The 24,549-nt window shown below is 40.1% G+C and overlaps 3 protein-coding genes across 3 annotated transcripts; 2 read left to right on the top strand and 1 right to left on the bottom strand.

Annotated features, from left to right (window-relative positions):
• Positions 1–2,702: 2,702 nt before the first annotated feature.
• LOC119906507 (UDP-N-acetylglucosamine transferase subunit ALG13 homolog) lies at positions 2,703–4,093 on the top strand (the record flags this gene model as incomplete). The annotated part of the gene is given in 2 exon segments (XM_038723898.1): positions 2,703–2,841; positions 2,940–4,093. Coding segments are annotated over 2 exon segments (251 nt in total), but the record flags the coding sequence as incomplete, so codon positions are not given.
• Positions 4,094–7,735: 3,642 nt separating this feature from the next.
• si:zfos-80g12.1 (sestrin-3) lies at positions 7,736–18,954 on the top strand. The gene is made up of 9 exons (XM_038723896.1): positions 7,736–7,937; positions 13,618–13,815; positions 14,030–14,212; positions 14,422–14,667; positions 15,571–15,688; positions 15,872–15,996; positions 16,580–16,746; positions 16,862–17,006; positions 17,094–18,954. The coding sequence occupies exons 1-9, from the start codon at positions 7,872–7,874 to the stop codon at positions 17,181–17,183; spliced, it is 1,338 nt and encodes a 445-aa protein (XP_038579824.1). The 5' UTR covers positions 7,736–7,871; the 3' UTR covers positions 17,184–18,954.
• A 720-nt stretch (positions 18,955–19,674) lies between these two features.
• LOC119906506 (forkhead box protein O3-like) lies at positions 19,675–24,542 on the bottom strand. The gene is made up of 2 exons (XM_038723897.1): positions 23,854–24,542; positions 19,675–23,146 (listed from the first exon to the last, which is right to left on the bottom strand). The coding sequence occupies exon 1, from the start codon at positions 24,538–24,540 to the stop codon at positions 23,884–23,886; it is 657 nt and encodes a 218-aa protein (XP_038579825.1). The 5' UTR covers positions 24,541–24,542; the 3' UTR covers positions 19,675–23,146; positions 23,854–23,883.
• Positions 24,543–24,549: the final 7 nt, after the last annotated feature.

Below are 24,549 nucleotides of genomic sequence, written 5' to 3'. Positions count from 1 at the left end.
TGTCCCAAATATAGGCACGGTCAATTCAGTGATTTTAGCAAATAAAAGCCTGGGCTATTATTCAAAGTTTTACGGTAGTCATCGTGATGTCACCCGTTGGTGTGTGGACTGCCGTTTTGAAGCCTCGAGCTTGGACAATAGGGCGCCGCCATGTTGAGTTTTTGCAACCAGCGGTACCGGATGTGACTAGCTAGCTTGCTTAGATAGGTGCATCTGCTTTATGGTCTATTCTCCTCTAAATGGGACCATAATTCACTAAATGAACATCATGTTGTCTTGAAGTAGACTTGAAACAAGCTATTGAGACCATAAACTCATTATGAAAGAGTTTACTGAGGTAATAAATCAGCTGAGAATTTTGCCTTTATTTCTAATGGGACCGGAGTTCTTTTTGCAACCAGAAGAGTCGCCCCCTGCTGGTCGCATCAGATCGCTGATCGGAAGTTTCTCGCTTGGTAAAATATCAAAAACCTTGAGTACACTTCTTTTTATTATATCACATATCACAACTGATACTCCTCCAGAAGTCAAACTACTGTCTATTTTATTTGATTTTCTAAAAACATAATGCACCTTAATACATTAATAATCCTCACATTAAGCCTCACCCAGGCAGTTAATGTCTTTGTTAGGCATTAAAGGATTTTGAACATTAATATAGCAGCAAACAACTACTCTATGTAGAGATGTAAGAAAGTAATGGCCTCTTGAGCAGAGAATGACGTCACACCCCCTCTGTGTGTGTTGTCATCCGAGCTTCTCTGCTCTTTGTTTTGGTAGCCCGTCCGGCCGCCGCGTGCAAGTGAGTCCCTCGCTGTGAGGCTCTTGTTGGCTTTGAGGAGAGCGATATAACAGCTGTTTTTCAGTGGAGTCTGGTGGCGAACAAGAGCGCTATAACGGCTGATTGTAGTTAAATAAAATCGATCTTACTGTTTAACAAAAAAGGTTTATCTCTAGGGATACTCCCATAATGTTGTCATCTTGCACTTATAGTGGACATAAGCTAATTTGATGGGCTCATTTGTCCCCAAGGATTACGTTGCATTCATTGCAGCCTGTTTTGTGGCTGAGGTGTAGAGCCAGAATATTTTGGTGAATTAAGGATTTATTTCAGAGTTGGTGATTGTTGGAACAATGGAAAGAAAAACAGAGAAGGTTTGCTGAGTTCTATATTGTTTTTATCCAGTTTGAATGAAGTATGTTTTACGATGATCTGCTTTTTTCTCAATAGAGTCTGGTGGGCCGTAGTGTAGGTTTGTTTGGGTGTGAGATGCTGGTGCTCTAGCGTGACATTTAGAGGAGGTGAATGTTGCTTAAAGCTCCTTTTAATAACTATGTAGAATTCAAAGCAAATACATGTATGTCAGCTGTGTGCAAACATTTAAGAAAACAGATTATTACTACAGTAGAGCAGTATAACATAAGGACATCAAGGGGCGTACAGCAAATTATTAAGACAGGAGGATATTCAAGCAAAAATTCAACAACATTGTACTCGCACAGAAAAAGCTGACTTGTCTCTTTTGAATGTCTTTGGCTCAAAACTCCGTAAACAGCGTAAACGTAAAATTAGATTGTAGTTGGGGTATGTTTGCTCCTTTTTTCTCCACAGTGCACAAAGCTTCTGCTAGCTGGTGGGGGCAGCAGCATCATAGGCTACACTTCTTAGGATCTGTCAACGCTCAAGATGTTTGGTTTGACGTGTTAAGACGTCTGGTGAGACCGATAGCTTGATAGACGACAAGGGATGAGATTAAATGATTAATGTGAATGACCTTTGTCTGTTTGGTAAACGTAGCTGCGGTTTGCGTTATCCTGTCTTTCTGTAGTTCACCAAGACAATATTGTCACGTTATTTTAAAAGCTGAACAGTGGTCATCACAATCATTAACGGTGAAGGGAGGACAGTTGTGTTACTTGGACCGGCAGACATTTTGTTCAGAGGTGGAAGTCCCTGCTGGGATTATATCGAGCCACAGAGGTTGTACAGTTCTCTGGCACTTCTTCACTATAGGAGGGTTGATTCCTACTTATTTATTTACAGCCACAAACCCTCTGAGTAGTTTATTTATCATAATACAACACAAGGTTGTATAATGACATGAAAGTATCTTATTGTCAATTTTATATATTTATATATATTTATGACTACTTGTCCTGCAGTTCTTTCTTCATCTTTATCTTTCTTACATTTTTCAGCCTTACTGTGTTTGTTTATTATTAAGCACCAAAACACCAAAGCAAATGTCTTGTATGTGTAAACCTACTTATGCAGTAAAGCTGATTCTGAAAGCCATTGACAACTGTATTTGTTTGTTGATAAGGTTTAACCTTACCTGAGTAGGAGGAGGAGGAGGAGACTAGTATGTACTAAAGGATCATATTTATGTTGCAGTTTGACCCAGTTTACTACAAACACTTCACATTATTGCTTAATATTTTCATAAGCATGTAATACTTCTTGAAACTTGTTACATCATATCACACTGTCCCATGTTTGCTGTTGTTTTCCTTCTGGGTTTAATTTTGAAATGAAACTTATTTTGAGCTAAACTACCTACAAACAACAACATACACTTCTTTCAGCTGTATGTATGAATCTCTATGTCACAGTGTTGTTCGCCTCCAGGAATAGAAACCAGCAGTTGCAAAAACACAGACTGGCTGCTAGTCATGAATACAGAGCTTGTTTTTCTCCTCAGGGGCAGGAAGTTGCTTGGAGGTGCTCGGTGCAGGCAAGCCTCTGCTGGTGGTAGTCAATGACAAGCTGATGGACAACCACCAGCTGGAGCTGGCCAGACAGCTACACATGGACTCCCACTTGTTGTACTGCACGTGCAGGTATGTGTTTCTCACAAGCCTGTTGCATTTTTATTAATGTGAGGTTATTTAACAAAACAAAAGTAACAAGCTGTCAACCCCCTTGATAAATCTTTCAGCACCCTGACAGAAACTCTGAGGACTATGGATCTCTGTGTTCTCCAGCCCTTCTTGCCTGGACAGCCGAAGCTTTTTGCAAACTTTCTAGACAAAGCTCTCGGTCTTTCTTGAAGCGATAATTTTACTGGACTGCTTAGTTTAAACTAAGTTTGATGATGTAGTAGATCATGATACTTGGTTCTTAGATTGTAATTGTATAGTACACAACTGACACTGTTGAGTGTTTTCTATTTTTGTATGCGAGAATAATATATATGTTATGTCAAATCCTTGTGTGTGCTTTGAATTATTTGCACAATAATTCTAATTTATTTTTTTAAGGTGTCATACTAGCGAAAGATTTCTTTTTTTTTTTTTGTCAAATAATACACTGCAGTTCAGAGAGTTCAAGGCATATCTGCACCTTCAGATGGAACAAAGGCTGCAATGGTTCAGTTCAGCAAAGACAAAGAACCGGGTAGATGTCAAACCACAGATGGAAGTCAGGACCTAAAGCTCTTACCTTAGATAATCCTGAGAGCCATGTCCATCTTGATCACAGTGCAAAGTAGGTGATTGTGCTCTTGACACATCCTTCCTGTATCTCACTTGTAATTCTTTAATTGTTATACAGCCAATGCATTTAGGGTGAGCTGACCTCAACAGTCAATTTATGTATTTACTTGCTGATTTGTAAATCTAAAGAGACCGTGTGGAAAAGTCATGCTCAATGCGAACAACTGATTTTGGACGAAACAAGTTATGGCATCCATTTTATGGAGATGTACCACTTGTAGTCTTTGTGGCATGAAGGGAAAGTGACAGCCTTTGCTAATAACAGCTCCTAAATAGTTTATCTTGTCAGGACATTTTGATGATTATGAATTAATCCCTCAATTAGTAGACTGTTCACACAGGATTAAATATTTTAAAATATATGTATTGGTTCGTTTGAATGTATAATTGATTTACAATCTACTGTTTTGTTTGTGTGTGAATGCATGTGGTATCGATGTCTGTTTGGGTTCTTGTGTTGCTCTAATTCTTTTGTTTCTTTCTATGTTTATGCATTCCCAGAACTATAGACTGTTATTTTACTGAAGGCCAAGGGACTTAGCCCAACACTTGCTGGATGAAACCAAAATAAAATGTAAATAAAGGACTGTATATTTCACTGAAGGTGTATGTTATGAAATGAAATCTGAATAATCTAACCTTTCTGCTAATTTCGACATATTTTAAAGGCAGATACATTTGGTGTGAACGGAGCTGATTTACAAAGAAACTAAAGAAATCTGCTGCATCACAGAGAGGCAAGTTGTACCAATTCTTCCCACAGGGGTGAGATACTGTTTAAAACCATGACCTTGCAGGTTGAATATCATTGCTTTTCAACTCAGCGCCATTTTTAAGAGAAAATATTTGCTGTGGTTCCAGTAAATGATGTTAATATTTTAAGCAGAATCCCTCTTTATATGCCGTGACTACCTTTTCCTACCTCGATCTGTCCCTGCATCTCTGCAGAAAAGAAGCACCATCTGTTTCAGTGATCACTGTATGAGGGGCTGTAAATCATCTAATCTGCAGGGAAGAGGTACAAATTGTGTTAAATTAAATGAAAATCTGTCAGATGTTTTTTTGATTTTGAAGACACAGATCATTTTTCAGTTTTGTTCAGCTGGTGCAGAGGGACCGCTTTTAAGTTGCTTGTATAAAATCCATTCAAAACTTGTGCATACTTTACAATATAGGAGTGTTGATGTTGCACTGCTGATTTACAGTTTCTTCACTTTAAGAGGCTTCGTTTAACAGGAAGTGATGGGTGAAAGTCAGCACGTAGGTTAGTTTGGCTGTTGTTGCATTTCCTGCTGTGACACTAAAATCTGTTCAGAGGCCATGTTTGTCCACTTTCTGCTACAGAGACTGGAGAGGCAGAAAATTTCGGCAGCAACTTTAGTTTATTCACCAACCAGATGCGTTGACCTAATAAAAAACCTGTTAATGTGACTGGTAGAACAAGTCACCGGTGTTTGTTTATGATCCTGCGGGTATTCATTTCCCGAAGTCCTTGAGGTATAGTGTCAAATCTTATGTCACTATTTTACAAGAGGAATAAACCAGAAGCTGGCAGATTTCCATCTCGGGAAAGTCCCTTTGTTTCTAGGTGCATTTCTCTGGAAAAGGACGATTCGCTGTGATAAGAAAACTGGTTGAGACAGACTTTTGTCAGGTCTACTCTTCAATCAAATGTGTTGTGTCAAATGTAAAATAGCAACTTCTGAGAAGTGCAATACATGTAGCATTTAAGTTAAATGCTTTATTTTCTGGTTCTGCTCCAGGCAGCTGTTCTACCACATCAGCTTAATTAAGGAAATAGTAACGTTTAAGAAACAACAAAAAAAGCAGAGTAAGGGGTCAAACCATGTGCCACACACCGCATGGATTTTAATAATACTTAGAAATACCTCACTGAAATTCCATTATGCTGTGTTGCTGCTACTGAAATGGTAGCATTGGAATTTGTATCACAACACTTTTGTAATTTATTTAATTTCAGTTTCCTAGTCAAGTATTAAGCATAGTCCTAGACTTTGGATTTTTGCTGCTATTTTGATAATTAATCGTTTATTTTTCAAGCTAATATGACTGTCTTGTTCCGGCTTTTGGTTTCACATAGATGTGAAGATTTCCTTTTTTTTCTTTGTCTTATGTGACAGTAAGATAGAGTATCTTTTGGTTTTGACCTGCCCCCTTGCTGAAAGGCGTAATTTGAAGACTTCACCTTGACTTTCAGGAATTTTATGATCGCCTTTTTTTAGCATTGTAGATTATACGATTAATCAATAAGGAAAAGCCCTAGAATATCGTCTAGAACAAGGCTTAGTCCCTGACTGAGCCACTCACCAAGCGGCTGTATTGGACCAGTTGGGAGTGAGAACGTGTTGTTGCTGCAGATATTCTAGACAAAGTCACCACCTTTTCATGTTTTCCCCTGAATCCATTAAACTGTAGTTAACTGATTTGAACTGGTTCTGCCTGCCACTCCAGTATGATTTACATGATGTTTGTAGAAACAGCATGTTAATCTAATAGAGATTGATAACACATTTACTGTCACTTGTTTTCCCCACTCATACTTGCACTATTTGATATATTATGATTGTTTGATTATTGATTATTATATCATGTCAAGGCAGCCTTTCCTTAATGTAGTTAAAATGTATCTGCCTTCATGCAGTCTTGTACCTCCTTACTTTAGACAAACATTAGATTTGTCTCCCTTATAAGTGGATATCGAACTGCATATTAATTTACATTACAAATAAATTTATCAGTGTCAGACTGGCCAAAAATTAGATCTAAATTTGAACTGATGGTATAAAATGGAAAAAAAGTAAATATCAGTGGACTTGTTGTAGAACCTACTGACTATAATTAGCAGAAATAAATAATCTCTTGTGTTTTGTGAACTTATTTTTCCAGATCTGTTTTCATTTCCACTTTCACAAAACTAAATCTTCCACTGAAGAGAGTAAAACACTTCCTCAAATAGTCTCTCAATAAAGCAAAGAAGTTATATTGCACATATAATGTATGTCACGCTCACAGCGTGAGCTTTTATCTGATTATCTTTAAGCAATGGGGTTAGTAGGACAGAACACAAACACAGAAAGGACTCCTAATGCATCTAATTGATATGAAAGTCGTGATTCCTGCACTCGGAGAGGACAAACAACCTGATTTGAATCAATTCAATTCCAAGATTTCAGATATAGAACAAACGTCCCATTCACTCAGACAAGAGTGGACTGAATAAGTCCCATACAAGAATAATTGGGTCAAAGCAGAGGGTCAATCAAACAGGCCCGAATGTAGCAGCCACTTGTGGACTTATGATGGAAAGAGGTACTGTGTCAGAGACAATTTAGAGGACTTTGACTGTGTCAATGCTTGTTGTGGTTGTGTGTAGTTTAGATCAGGATACAAGCAAGAGTGATACATGGTGTCTACCATTGGGATGTTTAAATGACTTGATATATGATGGCAAGATGATTGATATTTTAACTATCTTAAGTCTTGGATGCATAAGACATTTTATTATACACATCTATGAGATCTATTTTTTTCTCTCTCCAATGAATCACCTCTTTAGGCTTTGAAAAGTCAGATATCAATACATCCACACTTCAGTTGCGCTACTGCTTTGGCTTCAATAGGATGTGTGATGTTTTCTAACAGGGTTTTTAATGGGACACAATATGGCCAAAAGTATGTTGACACCTAAAAACATCATTATCTCACTCCAAAATTAAGCTGCTTCAACATCCTCCATTCTTCTTGGAAGGTTTTCCACAAGTTTTATTTGTATGTAGACCTTAAATAAAGTTGTTGTTTTTTTTGTCACAAACCTGGTTCTGACTTAACAAATAGGATTACACAATTATCTGGATTACTTTACAATGCAATACCTGGAAATTGACTTTTTTGTAATACAGGCTGCAGGTTTTAGGGTTTTCTGGGTTTGACTCAACCAACACTTTCCTAACTCAAGTGTGTACCCCGTAGCTAAAACAGCGCATCTAGCATAAAGCAGGGCGTACACATGAACAAAACGCTGCTTCGTCCCGCCCCAGGAATGGGAAAGAAGTTGGTTGTCCGACCCTGTCTGCCTTGGCCTGTTCTTGCCTCGCAGCGCTGTTGTTTGCAGATGTTCATTAGCATTTGGATATAACCTTCCGCCAGCCGGCTCCGCCCCCTGTGCTTTCATTGGACACACTGTTACTGGAGCTGTCAGCTCGGCTCTGGGAAGGTTTTCTCTCAGTCCAGTGTTCAGCTACAGACCGACGGGCTGACTGCTGCCAGCGACAGGCTGCTTGCCTTTGTTAGCTGCCTTGGAAAGCACCAAGAAAAGACAGAGCCGCATCCATGCAGTAGCATACCTTTTTTGGAAAATGATCATCTGTACGAATAAAATGGAGTACCCCCTAAGAACCCAGTGCCAACGAGCCCACAAACAGGTAGGTTAAAGCGGACAATAGACGAATAGTTGAAAATAGTTAGGCTAAGTTAGTTGTAACACATTTAAAGCTAGCGGCTAACTTGGCAGCGAGTTCATTCATTTGTCGAAGGAATTATTTCATATAGAAAAAGCCAGTCTCTTAACCAACTCATGCTCTGGCTTTTTTTAGCTTTAAATGACCTGTTTTGGCAGCTAACAGTCAACCTGTAAGATTAAATGTCACACTTAACAGTTCTTTCAATATGTAAACTTTTTAACAGCAGGCAGTAACGTTATAACCACTTAGCTAGCGAGCGAAAATAGCCGTACCAAACTTATGACCCAGCTAGCTAGCTATCTCTGCTAACTAACGGTTTAGCGAGCTAACATGCAATCTTAACAGTTAAATCACAACAGAAAATGTCGATAAAATACGATTTCGTGATTTAATTCAGGGCCAAGAACTGTCCCATCTCTTGACTATCAAGAAACATTTGGTAGTTTCTATCTCCAGTCGTTTAAGTGTCACACAAAGCACGCAACATTTCGTCGTTTAAAAAAAGAAGCTAACGTTAGTGAATTTAATGTTATATTAAATATGAACAGTTTCAACCAAAATTGGCCTTCTGCTGTCAATTCTGTGTGTATGCTAAACAATGTAACGCCTTGCCTTTGTTGGTTCACCAGGGATGTTTTATGTACTTTCTTTATATATATATATTTTTTGGTTATATTTAGCTTTCACACATATTTAGTGAGATACTAACATTAACCAACGTTTAACGGTTGTGAGCGTTGCATTAAGAAGAAAGCTGTAAGTGACGATGACATCATCTGAGGATTTGGGAGAAAAGTGTCTGTCAGTGGCTGTGAAGTATTGCAGTGCCATTTATTGATCATAAATATGATATAAAGGAATAAATAGTAAATGCCTTTAATCCAGCGGGAGCTGCTCCGTTTTTGGTTGCTTGTCGTTCCTCTAAATGTTTGAGACTTTTATTGTGCTGTTTTTCGGTGGCTGAAGTGGACTGCCAATCAAAGTTGTTTTTCTCCTCCGTCGCTGTTTTTCCGTTTTGTAACAGAAAGGGGGCGCTGTCTCAAGTGCGGTCCAAAAAAGACATGTTTGCTGCAGTTTAGCGTCCAGAAATGGAACAAAACAGGGAGGAATGTGAGCAGCTAGGGATTCAAAAAAAACTCTACTCTGGTTTCATCTCCTATTTGAGTTGCTTATCACGAGTTTGCTGTTTATCTTTAGTGTCATTCAGCTGGCAGTTTTCTTTACATGCCATTTGACTACATTGTCTGTAACTGTGGACAAACAATCAGTGTTTGTATTGAGACCAGTGCTGCTGCAAAGAAAAATAACCCTGTGAGTTTGCAACTGCATAAAGCACTTACACCCCAAATCTGTTCGTATAAACATTTGGCATGCATTTAAGCACCACCAAATTTAAACACCTGACTTTGATATGAGAATCCACACGACCCTGGCTTGTTGGTGGATGGGACAAGTAATGAGTAACCCTGTTATTGAGTCTTTTGTAAATGCGTCTACTATTGCTTTACCTGCCTGCCATGTTTTCTGACAGCTCCAGTCACTCATCTGCTGTATGTTGGCTCTGCTATGTCTTCTTTCTTTTTTTTTCATCCTGCAGCAGTGTTTTGTTTGTCTTAGTTGTGTTGTATGTGCTGTTCTACCCAGCAGCTCCTTCTCCCTCCCCTCTCCAAACATCTTTGGGCTGCAGCTGGAATGTTTTGCGCTACTCCCTGAGTTCAGGTTGCAGAGCCAAAAATCGTCCCCGGCTGCTTGTATTTCCGGTGATGTCGAGGGGGGTAATCAAAGCCATTGGGACTTAGGCACATGATCAGGACAGACCCCCTCCAGGCTCAGTCGGAATGCAGATTGAATGTCCTTCTCCTGTATCTGTCAAGCCCCCCTACTGCAGCCCACCACATGCATGCATACAGACACACTACGTACTACATGCGCCCATGCACGTCTCAAGCTGACACATTTACCCTTGGAAGACTGCTGGCACTATTTCTTCACTTCTGTGTTCTTAGCCCTCCTTCATATTCCTGCCTGTACAGCGCTGCTGTTTTGTTTGTCAGCCTGCTATCAAAGCCTGTCTTTGTCTCCATTTACCTTTCCTCCCCTCAGTGACGTCACCCCTGTTTTTCATTTCATCCCTGCCTCTTGCTCCTTGCTGATCAATAAACAAATCACCTCTCCTGTGTTGTGAAGGGAAGTTTTGAGTATTTTCTTTTGAATGTAAAATGATCTGCACCTTTTTGAATTTTTTTGCCCACAACAGGCCTTCTTTCTATGTGTTGTTTATTTCTCTGTCATTTGCAGCCAGGCCACACGTTTGAATTCATCTTGTGATTTGAATACAGCAGCACTCTAATATCAATATTGGTGTCTCGCTTTTGTCACCCTCAAGCTTGTTTTTGACTAGGAAGAAAAGCAGCTATCTGAAACCAAAAAAATGTTTTGTGGACTAAATGATGATTTGTTCCTTTTGCTTTATATATCCACCCACACGCGATTGTCTTTTTTTTTTTTTTTTTTTTTTTGTGCGGGTGCTTTTTTATGTGGGTGAACAATAAGGAGCGTATCGCCTTAAAGGCTGGTTTTCAGTCAATACCATGAAGCGGAGTTGATGGGTGTCTGGACACAGCTTTGACAAAAGATGCCTGTCTAAACCTTCTCCCCCCTATTAATCACAAGTATCACTTATGTGGGATGTGACACATAAATTGCTGTACTTGCTCAGTCTGGGAACCAGGACAAAAGACATCCCTCTTGTAATTTAAGATGGAATTTTCTGAAATGTACATTAAACATCATAATAAACATACTGTATATTGTCTTGAACTGTAGATTTAGCCGAGTTTTACTTTTGTGTTACGGCGTCAGCAGTCTCCGTTAAAACTGTAGGATGTGTCATTTCCTGCTGTGCAGCTGCTCACGTCAACTGTAGTTCCTGTTTCAATTTGACTTTTTCTGTTTGTCCAGACATGTTTATGAGATTACAAAAAAGGCCAATGTCCTCTTTCTGTGACACTTATGATGCCAAATCTCCTCAGAGTAAGTGTTGCCACTGATTTTACTGTTCTTGTCATGGCTGTAGATTTGACAGTGTCTAAAGACTAAATAAATGACAGAAGTAGTCTTTAGCTAGTAGCTTTTTATAATAAACTATTTCAGTCTCAAATGTTTTCCATTTGTTGTTGAAATTTTGGAAAGAGTCTGAAATCTTAAAGCCAATTAAGTTTATCATTCATTCATTCATTACATTTTGAATTGCATACAAAAAAAGCGTGTTAATACTGCCAGCCAGCCAGCCAGCCAGATACATGGGCCGGCCATAGACTGTATAAAACAGGGGCCAGCTGATATATTATTGCCACATACGGTATGTTGGCTGATCAGTAACACGAAGTTGCTTTATTACCATGCCAAACAATCTTGCCTTAAATATAGTAATTTTTCCTTGAACAAATTTTTTAACTGTAAAATTCTTCAATAACCATATTTAAGGATCTATATCAAAAGTGCTTATGTCAAAAAAGTGAATGCCCACTCAGTATATCTTATCAGATTTTATTTTTTTTTTTTTTTACTTTCAAATATTGATGCCTGTTTCATCAAGTGTTTGAAAACTGCTCTTTGGTTTGTAATACAAACAGTTTCATGTGGATCATTCATAATCTAATGGCAGTGTAATCGGTTAATGTTGCAATCCTAGCTCATTCTTCAGTGACAGACCGGAAAAAACGATGCTGTGTGGTCTCCCTACATGATAAGTCCTTGACAAGTCACACTCAAAAGAATGTTTTCTTTATGGCGTAGGTTTCTGAAATGCTTATTCCTTTCACTGACCAAGTGCAGTAACCTAGATTCTGCAGCTCAGCATATTAATCAGTAGCCTGTTGTGTTTGCAGAGAGATACTTGTTTTAATGTGCTCCTGTTTTTGATTGTCAGGTACTGCAGCAACGAGACAAAAACTGTTATATTAGCAAAATATTAACATCAGATTGAGAATGATTTGTTTAATGCGTAGTATGTTAACATCCTTTAAGACCTGAGCGTGGACTCTATATAGGTCAAGAGGTGGCGCTTCTTGCAGGATCAGAAGGAAACCCTGATCCACTACAGGGAGAAGTGAAATACCACATGGAGCTACCAGCCAGAGAAACATGGTGCTGAATGCCAAAGAGCTGTACAGGGCTAAAATTAAGTGACAAGGCCACTACTCGCCCTTCGATCTGACTATCTGAGACACACATTGAGGTGTCTGTGATTTGACAGGACAGTAATAATCTTAGACAGCAGTTTGTCCTGTTAAAAGCAGAAGTCTTTGCCAACAGGCGTACAGTTCAAACTGCACTGAACCATTTGGCTCTGATCAGCGTTGTGCGCTCAGGTTTCACAGAAAGCTTTACCAAGTCCTCACCCGAAGCTGAGCTCCCAAACACCCTTTCCTAGAGGCCATTGTATGGTGGCGAGCGAGGTAATAAATGGCCGTGCCAATGAGGGCAGGCCAGCTTCCTTCTCCACATGGGTCTGTTTCTCTTGGCCTCGGGCTCCTCAGCCCAGTCCCTCCAATGTTTGTGTGTTAGGTCTCATCCACTTCTTTGCTGCTGCGGATCTTCCCTCTTCAAGGCCTCCTGAGTCGATCTTTCGCATTAGTTCCTTCATTTGAGGTTGCTATAAATCCCCTTTTCAGTGTTTCATTTTTTTTTAGTATCTGCCTTGTATCAGGCTGTTTAATTGTTTTTGTTCACTGCATCCACTTTAAATTCACAAAAGTGGATACCTGTTAATCCACAGTGCTTCATCTATATTTATAATAATGTAGTGGAATTGTATGAAGCATCTGGCTCTGCTTCAGCCAACACAAGCTGGTGTCTATGTGCCCGTCGAGCTCCCAGCTGAGCGACGACGTTTTATTTGTGGAAAGAATAATGCAGGGAATGCATTCACTTGCCAGTGGCGCCGGTATCACAGCATCACGGCTGCTGTTCTTTCAAGTCTGCCATTCTTCAGTTGATTTAATGTGTGGAACATGACTCCAGTCCAAAGCACAGCCTGAGCCTATCATCACATGATGTGGACACTGAAGTCCAACCTTATCGTCAGCCAGCCTCTTCTGGCTACGAAATGAGTCCTAATAATTCCCCCAAAGGATCGTCAGCCCTGAATCATTAATCAATGGGCATTTTGACAAGGTCAGTGGCTGCTAGTGCTGCAACTAACTATTTTCTTTATCAATTCATCTGCGTATTACTTTCTCGAACAGTCCTACAGACATTGGTGTGACGTCTTCAAGCTGCTTGTTCTGTCCAACCAACATTCTAAAGATATTTAATTTACAGTAATATCATACAGAGAAAAACGGCAAAAGATCACATTCGAGCTGCTAGATCTGGCATATGTTGGTGATTTTTGCTTGAAAAATTACTGCAACTGTTAATAGATTATTTACATTTATGCCAGTTAAATTTCTGTTGCTTGACAAATCGTTAGTCTTTTCAGCTCAGCGCTTTTAGCTCTAGTGGCTGCTGCCTCACCGTCATACACATGAACACACTGAAAAAATATCTGCAGCTTGCTCTGCAATAACACCTCACTGTTTTTGCTTCTTGTGTCAGAAACCAACCTTCTCCCTCCTCTCTGTCCTGGTTTCTGTAGGCGATGGTGAACGGTGAGAACGAGCGCGTGTCGCTGCTGTTCATGAAGGCTCTGGTCAGCAGGGAGAGTGTGGACCCCATGTCCCAGCAGATGGCCTCGCACCCTCAGTACTTGGAGAGCTTCCTGCGCACACAGCACTACATCCTGCACATGGACGGCCCCCTGCCGCTGCCATACCGCCATTACATAGCAATCATGGTCAGTGACCAAGCTGTCTGTGTTTGTACATACCCAGGATCTTACTAGTGTTCGTCCTACTGTTCATGTAGCTAAACAACACATTGGGACGGTGTCCTGTACTCTGCAGGGATCATCTTAATGTTGTTCAAAATGAAAGAATAACAAGCTCTAATGTTTGAATCTGTCATTTCCCCAAATCTGTCTGCTCAACTTCTCTTTCTGTGACTTCCAGGCTGCAGCACGACATCATTGCAACTACCTGGTGTACTTGCACTCAGCCCAGTTTCTGAGGGTGGGCGGGGACCCTCTGTGGTTGCAGGGTTTGGAGGCGGCACCCCCTCGCCTTCGTCTCCTTGACCATATCAACAAGGTGCTGGCCCACCAACCCTGGATTACTGCCTGCTCACATATCCAGGTACAGCAAAGGAAAACAAACCACACGTAACAATGTACACAAACTACAAGAAAGTATTAAATGATGATGTATTTTCACTTGCAGAAATATTGAATTACTTATATCTTTAGAGCTCTCAGGATGCAGATAAACAAGCATAAAGAGAGCCTTAAAATAATGTATAGTTCATTTGACCCGTCTGACCCAGAGCTCGTGTCTCTTGTCTCCAGAAGCTGCTGAAGTCGGGCGAGCAGTGCTGGTCTCTGGCTGAGCTGGTGCAGGCGGTGGTGATCCTGGCCCACTGCCACTCCCTCTGCAGCTTTGTGTTTGGATGCGACACAGACTCAGACTTAGTCCCTCTTTCCAAATCTCCTAACGGTACCCCGCCGACCTTCTGCCCCTTTGATGCTGCCAACGGAAACACCAAAGTGCCTCAGACACTCGCCACTCCCTCAGAACACATAACAAGACGACGGGTAACAAATCACATTTGTAATTTGTTCAAATTAAAGTCAACAGAATTGCAGAGCAAAATACAGTCCTCTTGTCTTGCCTTTGAGACATTTGTAATGCTAAGAAACTGTCGAAGTAGAAATCATCATGTGATACTATTTCTTTTTCTTCATTTAAGATAAACTTTTATAATTACAGAGCTGCAACCAACAATTCAGTTCATTATAGCTTAATTTGTCTAACAATTTTTTACATTTAATCTTTTAGTCTATAAAAAGAGAATTGTGAGAAATAATCCAAAGTGCAGTCTTCACATTGCACGTTTTGTCTGACCAACAGTCAAAAACTCAAACATACTTGACATACGAGATACAACAGCAAACTCTTAAATTTGAGAAGCTGGAACCAGAAAGTTTTTAAAAATGTCAAATGTCAGTTAATCGACTAATCTCTATAATACTTTGTAGGATTTCTTGTAAACATTTGAGATGGATTTAAGCATTTAGGATAATTTTAGCCTGGATAGATGACACCTGTTAGACAGCGGGTTTTTGTCCACCAGCCAATGGCTAGTGAATGCTCAAAGTGTACCAGCCACTCAATAGATTACCATTGTTTTCTGGCTGGTGAGAGAAGTAAATCTAACATCCATTTGCATATTTTACCAGCAGGTGGCTGGTGCTAATTTTGCACCCTATGTGTAGATACATTATACCCAATCTCTATCACGAAAGATATAAACCATAGTGTTAAATAAATGGTTCAGTTAGCATCACTGAGCTATTTGTGTAAACATGAGGTAAAAGTGGAAGATGCATTCAGTTTCTGATGATCCGATCAGATTATTTCTCGTCACAGTAGCAGTAGGCTGTGTCTGTTCCTGTAAGATACTTCATCAATATTTCTCCCGTTGTTTCCGTCAACAGTCTCTGGACTCCAGTTGTGACATGGTGTGTCTAAAGGAGAGGATTCAGAAGTCCCAGGAGGAGCGTGAGAAGAGAGAGGAGCGTCTGCTGCTGCAGACCCAAACGCTCCAGCAGACAGGTAACCTACTTGGCAGATGATGTGCAGAAACACACAAATGCTGCTCAGATGTTTCCACTCACGATAGTTATCTGGGTGCATTTGGGTCACATGCTGTGAAACTTGTGCAATCACCACTCATCAGTCACACTTATTGACGCACTGTCTCTCCATCTCATTTGCTTTCATCGTGCCCTTTTTTAGATTTGGAAGAAGAGGAGGAGACGATTTGCTTTGCAGACCCGACGCGTTTTATCACAGACCCTGACTTTTGCTATCAGGAGTTTGCTCGTAGGGAGGAGGACCACTTTCAAGTATTTAGAGTTCAGGTGAGGATGTTACGTTTGTGAATTTCAGTAGGCAGATGGTGCTGTCAGTACACTTGTATTATTTAACCCTTTATCACACAATGTTTGAATGGCCCACTTCCGAACTACATCACAGTCAGAAGCAGATTGAATGCACTTTCAGGTCTTCAGCAGTCAAATTAAGATCTAAATTTGGTGTCTGCAGTCAGGCAGAGCAGATTAATCAATAGTGTTTTTGACATTTTAACATATTAGTTTGGCTCACAAACCCAAATGAGTTCCTCAAGAGAAAATGACAAATTATGGTGAGAACAGGGTTATATTTAAAACTCTTAGGTGTTTGTTTTAAGGAAAAAACATGTCATGCTCTCTTCTGGTGGTCAGTAGTTTATAGTCATTAAAGTGATTTTACTTCTATAATCCAAATAAAACACAGAAGATGAATAAAGTTCTTTGGTTGAACTGGTCACAAATGGTAGACACATGGGGAGGGTTGGGAGCCAGTGCTGTTCTTTTAATATTTGAGGAGTTAATTTTTGAGACTAATATGAACTGCACATCAGAGCCTCGCACCTCTGACTTGGAAGATGTGTGTTCCCCGCAGGACTACTCATGGGAGGACCATGGCTTCTCCTTAGTCAACAGATTGTATTCGGACATCGGGCACCTCTTGGACGACCGATTCAGGAGTGTGACCACCCTCCCCTCGTTGCACAGCCCCGACCTGAGAAGGGCGATATGGAACTACATCCACTGTGTGTTAGGAATACGGTGAGATGTCACTCCATTTTAAGCATGTACATGAACCATAAAAACATCCCTTTTTACTCGAGCACTATGTTTCTTTGTTTTTAGTAGATCAATACATGTTTGCTTGTGGTTACAGGTATGACGATTATGATTACGGAGAAGTGAACCAGCTGCTGGAGCGGGATTTGAAGTTGTACATCAAGGCCGTGGCCTGTTTTCCTGATGCCACCAAAACTCCAGTGTGTCCTCTGAGTTGGGCTCCACTTAAAACTTCTGAACGGGTAAGAAAGAAGCCCGTCACTCTTACCTTTCCATTGTTTAACCATCAACCCTCTTTTAGTACATCATTTTTATTTTGTCTCCTTTAGATACACGTGAATTTACTAATCATGGAGGCCCGGCTGCAGGCTGAGCTGTTATACGCTCTGAGAGCCATCACTCAGTACATGATTGCCTAAGTGCTCGGAGAGACACAAAGCTAAAACTTTCCGCCGGTACAGAGAGACCCAGAGACACGAGGATAAAGAAATCTCAACAGCAGGCCGCAAAGTGGGACGAGAGCGGCACTTTTAAGGACACAGAGCTCTGTCGTTGTGTAGCTGTGCCTCATGAATGTGCTATTCTTTTTCCCAGAGTTAATGTATTTATACCATTGTGTGCCACATCCACTCCTCGCCCCTTCTGCAGATTCTCTTGTCGTCATCTTATCAAACATCTCGGCTCTCAAAGGTTATGTGCAATTTACAAGAGTTGTTTTAATTTTTACCTGTTTGTTTTGTGTTCTAGCTCTTGTCTGTGAGAAACTGCTTAGTTGTAGCAGTGTGTTTCAGTGGCCAATCCTTTTTATTTTGATCAGTCTCCTTTTTGGATTAACTATGCCCCCCCCCACCCCCACCCCCACCCCCTCTCACACACACTCACACACTCACACACACACACACACACACATCTTTTTGTACAAGTTGAATGATTGTGTTAATGGGAGACCAGGGCCTTTTGTTTTTTTGGACAATCTTTGTCAGTGTTGGAGGAGGACATTAAGTGGACCGTGAAGGACGACAGTTTAGCTCTCCCTAACATTTCATGTTAATGCTGGTCAAGAACAAAAACAACAGTGACACTGCTGGAAATTATCACATCACTATAGTTTCTTTTAATAAGCACTTTTTTAAACTTTATATATTTATAATGCAAGGTAGCTCATTAGTAGACATTGAGACGCACTGTGTGTGGGTCTGACGCCTTTCTTCTCCACTGTACGACGTGTAACGAAGATTTTTAGACTGTTTGTCCTCAGACTTTGCTTTTGTTCTCAAACAGCTTTCTGAATGGTGTAACTCCCAAGATGTTTCAGTGAATCCTTGGAAGGATTTTGAAGGCAAGGATGTTTGCAAAACATGCTATTTACACCAGATAAGAACATTAATAACTAAACTAGAGGTCAGTGAGCTGTTTCCTACAGTGAATATTTTGTTGGTTTGTACTGACGTGTTTCAGAAACCAGATTCTGAATTTCAGACCAGAGGTCATTAAAAATCTGCACTGGTCATGAGTTTAGATTGAGTTCAGATTTATGCTCAAACCTTTCTGTTAAAGCCTTTTTTTGTGACCTGTATCAAAGCTGATTATCGAGTCAAAATCCATGGTACAATTTGCAAAGGAGAACAATGTGCAAACTAGTTGTTAAAACGCTGTCTTTTTATTTTTACAGTTTCTGTAAAGTCTAGAGTACTTTTTGTTTAGTTTCTGGGTGTAGGACCTGCTTGTTGTGCTGCAGCCTGGGTAGATGTAGAGGTGTGACAGACTGTTTAGAGTTGAGTTAGGCATTAGTAACCGCAGGATGTAGAAAAGAAACAAGTGCATATCGCAAAAGCGCTGTTAACACGGGTGCCTTCAGGCGGAAAACTGGAGTGCTGCTGAAGTGGAGGGATATGACGACGGGAGGCTGAATGTGGGCTTTGGATGCAGCTGGGAAACAAGTATGTGGGAACTGTTTTTTCTTGGTGTTGGTCAGCATCAGACACCTTCTGCAAACCCCAGCAACTCAGCAAGAGCCTTTGACACAGATGGATGTTAAAAAATGTTCAACTTGAGCAGATAAAAAAATGGACCGTTATTTAAAAGAAAAACAACCTTAAAAAAAAGAGAACAAGTGGGGGGAAAAAAACAAAAAAAGTTTTTTGAAAATGTGAAGAAATGTTTTCTATAAAGATGCTCTATGAAAATAATGTCTGTTTACTGTTTTTCTTTCATCTACAGGATGTCTTAAAGAGCCATACCAATGTTTTTGTTCATTTCCTTACTATATATTATAATCAGAAAGTCAGGATAACACATTTTAGACTTATTTTGAACCGTCCAGCCATTTTCAAATATTTGACTACATGAAAACCCACTTGTGGAATTGACTGGATTTGCTGATCTATCACAGGGTGTTATATTTTTAAAAAGTTTAATTATATGGCCTAAAATTGCAACTTTGCCTCCAAGGCTAGTTTTACATTTTCGTAGAGATCCCTCCGTAATGTGAATTTCAATGTAAGGTATGGGGGACAAAAAACAGTCCTTGTTCTTTGCAAGCTGTCCAAGGAAACAAAGTTTTGCATTAAAAAGACTAAACTTTGGAAGATACTGTCTTAATATCACTAAATCTGCTGAAGTGTGATATTTAATTTCGCTACTTGGGTATACGCGGAACGAGGACTGGATTTGTCAGGGAAGGATCTCTTCACAGCCACACTCATGAGGAATAATTACTTGCAAATGCAGTCCTGATGGAGCATGCAGTGGAAAGGAAACTTTTATAGTTTAATTTGACAAAAAAAATCTGAAAAGTCCTTTTACTGGCATTTTCTAGAGCTTTCAACCACATCTCAGTCCTTTGACAGTTTGAATCTGAATATTTTCTGTCTGCTGAGGAAGACGCAGTTGAAAGCAAATGGAAATCACTCCACTTTTATTGTATTTCTTTATTGTTATATTGTACAGTACATTTATATCTGCTGCCATATGTAGTTTGGTTATTTGTGGTTCCAAGTAGCTGTATAAAAGGACAACAGTGGCCCCTGGTGGCAGACCTACAGTAGTGAACACAGTCTGTTCAAAGAAACTCTGTCTGTCTCAAGTCAGTAACTTTGCACCAACGAGTGAGACAAAGTGGGTTAAACAGTTTATTGAATTTATTTCTGCTGTTCAGAACTGTTTGTCATTTCTGGCTGACTTTACAATGTGTAAAGAAAAAAAACTGAAAGGGGGGCGAAGGAAGAAAAACTATCAACATCAAAAATCATAAACATAATTGTATGCACAACTTATAACCTTTCCACCCCACCCTCCCCTATGGAAATAAAAAAACCCACCCTTTCTGAATACTAAAAATGCTGTATCAAATGGGGCAATTTTAAATTTCAAAACAAAACATACAGGGACTAACTGCTAGTTAAAGAAAACTGAAGAACAAAATATGAAGATAGTTATGATTACATAGAAAGGGGAGATACAACAGAAGTAATAACACCACACCTGCCCCCTTTTTTTTTTTAGGAGGCAACAGTAAACTAGACATCAAAACTTGGTGCAGCATATTCTGACAAACCAAACACCCCTCCTTTTACATGCTGCAGTCCGTCCTATCAACTGTTTCCAACACCTGGACATTAGTTCAGAAAAACGTGGGGGATTTGTTGCATATACAACTTTCTAAAATAACTAATGTTATGATTTAAAATAATAAGAAAATCATGCAGTTTGAACGAGCTGGTCTTCTGTTTCCAGAGCTATTTTTAAATGACCAGTATGGGGAGGTCATCTATAGATATATATGAAAACAAAGAGGGGGAAGGACTGTTCATTGATAAACACCAAATCAAGATCCTTGTGCTGTATACAGAAAATTCAAAAGGCCCTGATATGCACCCACTGCAACATGGCGTACTCCAGGATACCTCACAAATGACAACTAGCACCATTTAAAAAGAGAAAGAAAAAAGAGTGCTTTATACAATTCGGAGGCTAACACAGCTACAGTGAAATGATGAATACTAAGAGTTTAAACTGCAGGGATGTTATTCCTGATCACAAATACGTTGACGGTTATGAATAAAGTCATTAAAAACAAACACAAAACACAAATTATTAGGGGGAGGGTGGGGGGGATGACAAAAAAGTCCATCTTGCTACAGAGCAATGTCATGCTATATAGTGTTTTAAATATTGGCAGTCAAAAAAAACAAACAAACCCAAGGGAGATGCTAGTGCTGATATACATGGCTGGAGAGTTGGAGACATTTCTCTAAGAAGGGAAGTTAAATTTGGGATGAATTCGACAAAAAAGTCTCCAGGAAAACAAATCAGAAGATGCGGCGTGTTGCGTTTCCACTCTGGAGTAACTGAGAAATCTGTAAAATAAATATTGTTTTTTTTTTTGCTATTGTCACGTGATCTGACGACGTCCGTGCAGAATCGTTTTCCTGTTGTTTTTAGTTTTTACTCCCGAGCAGCCCTGAGAGGTAACGGTTGTATTAGTCTCCTTATGAGATGACAATTCGGCAGCATGTTAGAAAAGTGGGACGAAAAAAGGTTATCATGCCACATCTCAGCGCACATTTGTTTTTGTTTGCTTTTTTACTTGGATTCACAATTAATGCAGACAGTAATGAGGCAGATCAATGGGAATTTTAGTTAAAATGGTCAAGCATTGATGCACTTTGCCTCACGCGTCAGATTTCATGTTAACAGGCATCTTTTGCAAAAGCTTATGTACACCGAGATACTGTGTCAGGCCCAAGCGCTCCCTAAATGCCATGCGATTGCAAATATTAGTGTTCCTTTGGTTATGTAAAAAAATCTACATGCAGCTCATCTGTTACAAAAATAAAAGTATAGAAAATTACCATTAAAAATGATCTGAAAATGCTTCTTCCAATGTAAAAAAACAAAAACAAAAAAAAAACACTTGTCATTAGTAATATATTCATATGTATTAATATCACATTTATTACCTCTAAATTGTATATTAAAACTATAATCAAATATATTCTTTTTTGTACTTCTCACACAGTGAAATAATTGCTTAAACTGAATTAATTAAAGTGTGAGGATATTCATGAAGCACCCACCCAACCCAACAAAATATCAGGAAAACGTCAAACAGCAAAACCCTTCAAGAAGTGATTTTTCTAATTTCCTTCAAGATTTCATTTAGTTTTTCCTGATATATCTGCATAGCGTCTCGTCATCTACATGTGCAACGTGTACATTAAATGTGTTTTTTTTTTTTTACAGGATTTAAACTCTCTTTTAATGAAATGGTATAACCTAATGTGGATGTATTCTCATAGTTTGGGGTCCCTGTGTTGCAGGAAACCTAAGTGCTTTGAAAATGCACAGGCTCGATGGGGAAAAAAAGAATCAGGTAGAGCATTAGACAGTGGGGGAGACCTGCTGTCTGAGACAATATAATACTTGGCCAACCAATCACCTGTTGGCAAATAAATTTACTCTTGAATGCCCCGTGTATAAATTCACAAATCACATTTCTTCATTTTGTTAGTTTAACTGCACATCAGGGATTTAAAAAAAACAAAAAGAAAACACCCTCTGACATCTACTGTAACACCAAAAATGCCAAACTGCAAGTACATAACCCTCTTAACTGTTGAATCACCAAATTTCAATAGAGAACAAAAAATGCACCATCGTGCACCAAGTGAGAAATCTGAATCGTACATGTGATCGCAGTCCAGGTACACAATTGGGCGAGATGTGTAGCCAATGTTGAATCTAACATTTTTTACCTCCAGTCATCCAGTCTTTATCTTCCACCTGTTCACAACACAGGCATGATCCTTCCACCGACTCCTGCGATAAAACTCTTTTCCAGGTGCAGCAGAGTTGGCGCACATTATTCAGGCTTTCAAACAGCATTTGGTCTGGCTATTCGTGCTAGGCAAGTGTCAATGGGAAAACTGGCCATTTCTCCCCAAAAAAACAACGCACTGAGTCCCACTGAGTCTTCAATCCCAAAGCCATCAAGTACCGGTCCACCCTAAAGCTATTCTGGTGTAACAACAAAATACATACTCCTCGCACACGGGGAGTTAATGATTTGTCTTTCCACTCAAAACATTATGTCACACGTCTTTAAAAATCATCAGTTCGGATTAAAAGAACAACAACAACAACAACAAAAAATGCTAGCAGCCAAATCGTTGCAAGTGTCGTGAGAAAGAAATTGTGCATAGTAGCCTGGATCTCCTCCCTGTCCTCCACATGTCTTGGCACATGACATGGGTGAGGTCTGGTTTTGCCTTTAAAGTCCAAGAGAAGCGTTGTGTTTGAAAAAAATCTTCAGCCAGCAGGGAGGAGGAATGCACCGGTCGTTTTGTCAATTTATGAGGTGATCTTGATTGGAGATCGGTTCCTGCAAGACATGATGATAAAAAAGGTCATTCATAATGTTGCTGATTGGCTCATAAATCCAGATTATCTAAATTATGTACTTGAAATCATTCATCAACTCAACTCTGTTTATTAACATCTGTAAATGAAGGCCATGTGTAGTGCTGTGCCTGGTTTGTAGAACTGACTATTAAGTCAATCAGCAGAAAATTAATCAGCAATAATTTTGACAATCGCGTTAAGGCTATAACTAATGATTTTTTTCAGTATCAATCGCTTGACTAATCGATTAATTGTTTGGTCTAAAAAATGTCAGAAAATAGTGAAAAATGCTTGTTTCGTCTGAGCAAAACCTAAATATATTCAATTTACAAATATATACAGCAGAGACAAGAAGCAAATCCTAACATTTGAATTGTAATCTGTCAGTCAACTAATCCATTAGTAGACTTTCAGCCCTCAATCACTTCAGTTGTTAACAAGCCAAAATACCACACATTTTCTCGTCCCAGCTTCTCAAATGTGAGGATTTGCTGGAATACAATACATTTGAAGGTGTCACCTTGGGATCTGAAAAGCTTGTGATGTGCATTTATTATCATTTTTTTTTAATTTTATAGAATAAAATAGAAAAAACTTCAACACAGATTACTCAATAATGATGTTAGTTGCACCCTAACAGCTTGAGTGTCTTTGTGTGATGAAAGAACCTGGGAGCGATCGGCGTACCTGGCTGACTTTGTGTGGTCAGATGACAAATTAGCTGGGCACCCAGCTGTGAGCGGAGCCCTGTGTGGTGGCTGGGCCAGCGTAGCCTTGGCCTCCAGGCAGTATGGGGTCAAAGTTGTCAAAGTCAAGTCCATCTCCGTCCATGAGGTCACTGTTGATGATGTAGTCCACGTCACAATCCAGGTTTTCGGTGAACATGTCTATGTCCAAGTCTGTGGGCAGTCGGTCCTGACCAGTCTGGAAGTAGGACGGAGCTCCGAACTGACTCACGCCCTGCAGACTCAGGCCAGGATTGGCTGAGGCGATGGGCCCTCCGTGGTGAGAGCCCACAGCTGGCACTGTGGCATGCTGGGCTTTGAGAGCAGAGAGCTGAGATGGGTCCTGAGACATACCTGAGAGGATCATCCCCAACCCCATCTGAGAGTGATGCTGGTGTTGCTGTTGTGGCTGTTGCTGGTGCAGCTGCTGCTGCTGCTGCTGGTGGTGGAGGTGATGCTGCTGCTGCTGCTGCTGCTGCTGCTGCTGCATCTGAGCCTGCAGCGCCATGGGGGCGACCGTGTTCGACTCCAGCCCTTTACCCAACAGCAGCTGATTGGGTTTGGACCTCACGCCCACCACGGACGTGCCCAGGCCCATCAGGCCCACCCCACCAGGATTGGGCATGAGGGGATCCACCTGGGTCATCATGACATCACT

The sequence above is a fragment of the Micropterus salmoides genome, unplaced genomic scaffold, assembly GCF_014851395.1.
Source record: "Micropterus salmoides isolate LMB-PRFRI ecotype aquatic unplaced genomic scaffold, ASM1485139v1 Ms_hic_scaffold_1647, whole genome shotgun sequence".
Classification (NCBI taxonomy): Eukaryota; Metazoa; Chordata; class Actinopteri; order Centrarchiformes; family Centrarchidae; genus Micropterus; species Micropterus salmoides.
Note: the sequence above shows the minus strand (reverse complement) of the source record. Positions and strands in the feature narration are given on the sequence as shown.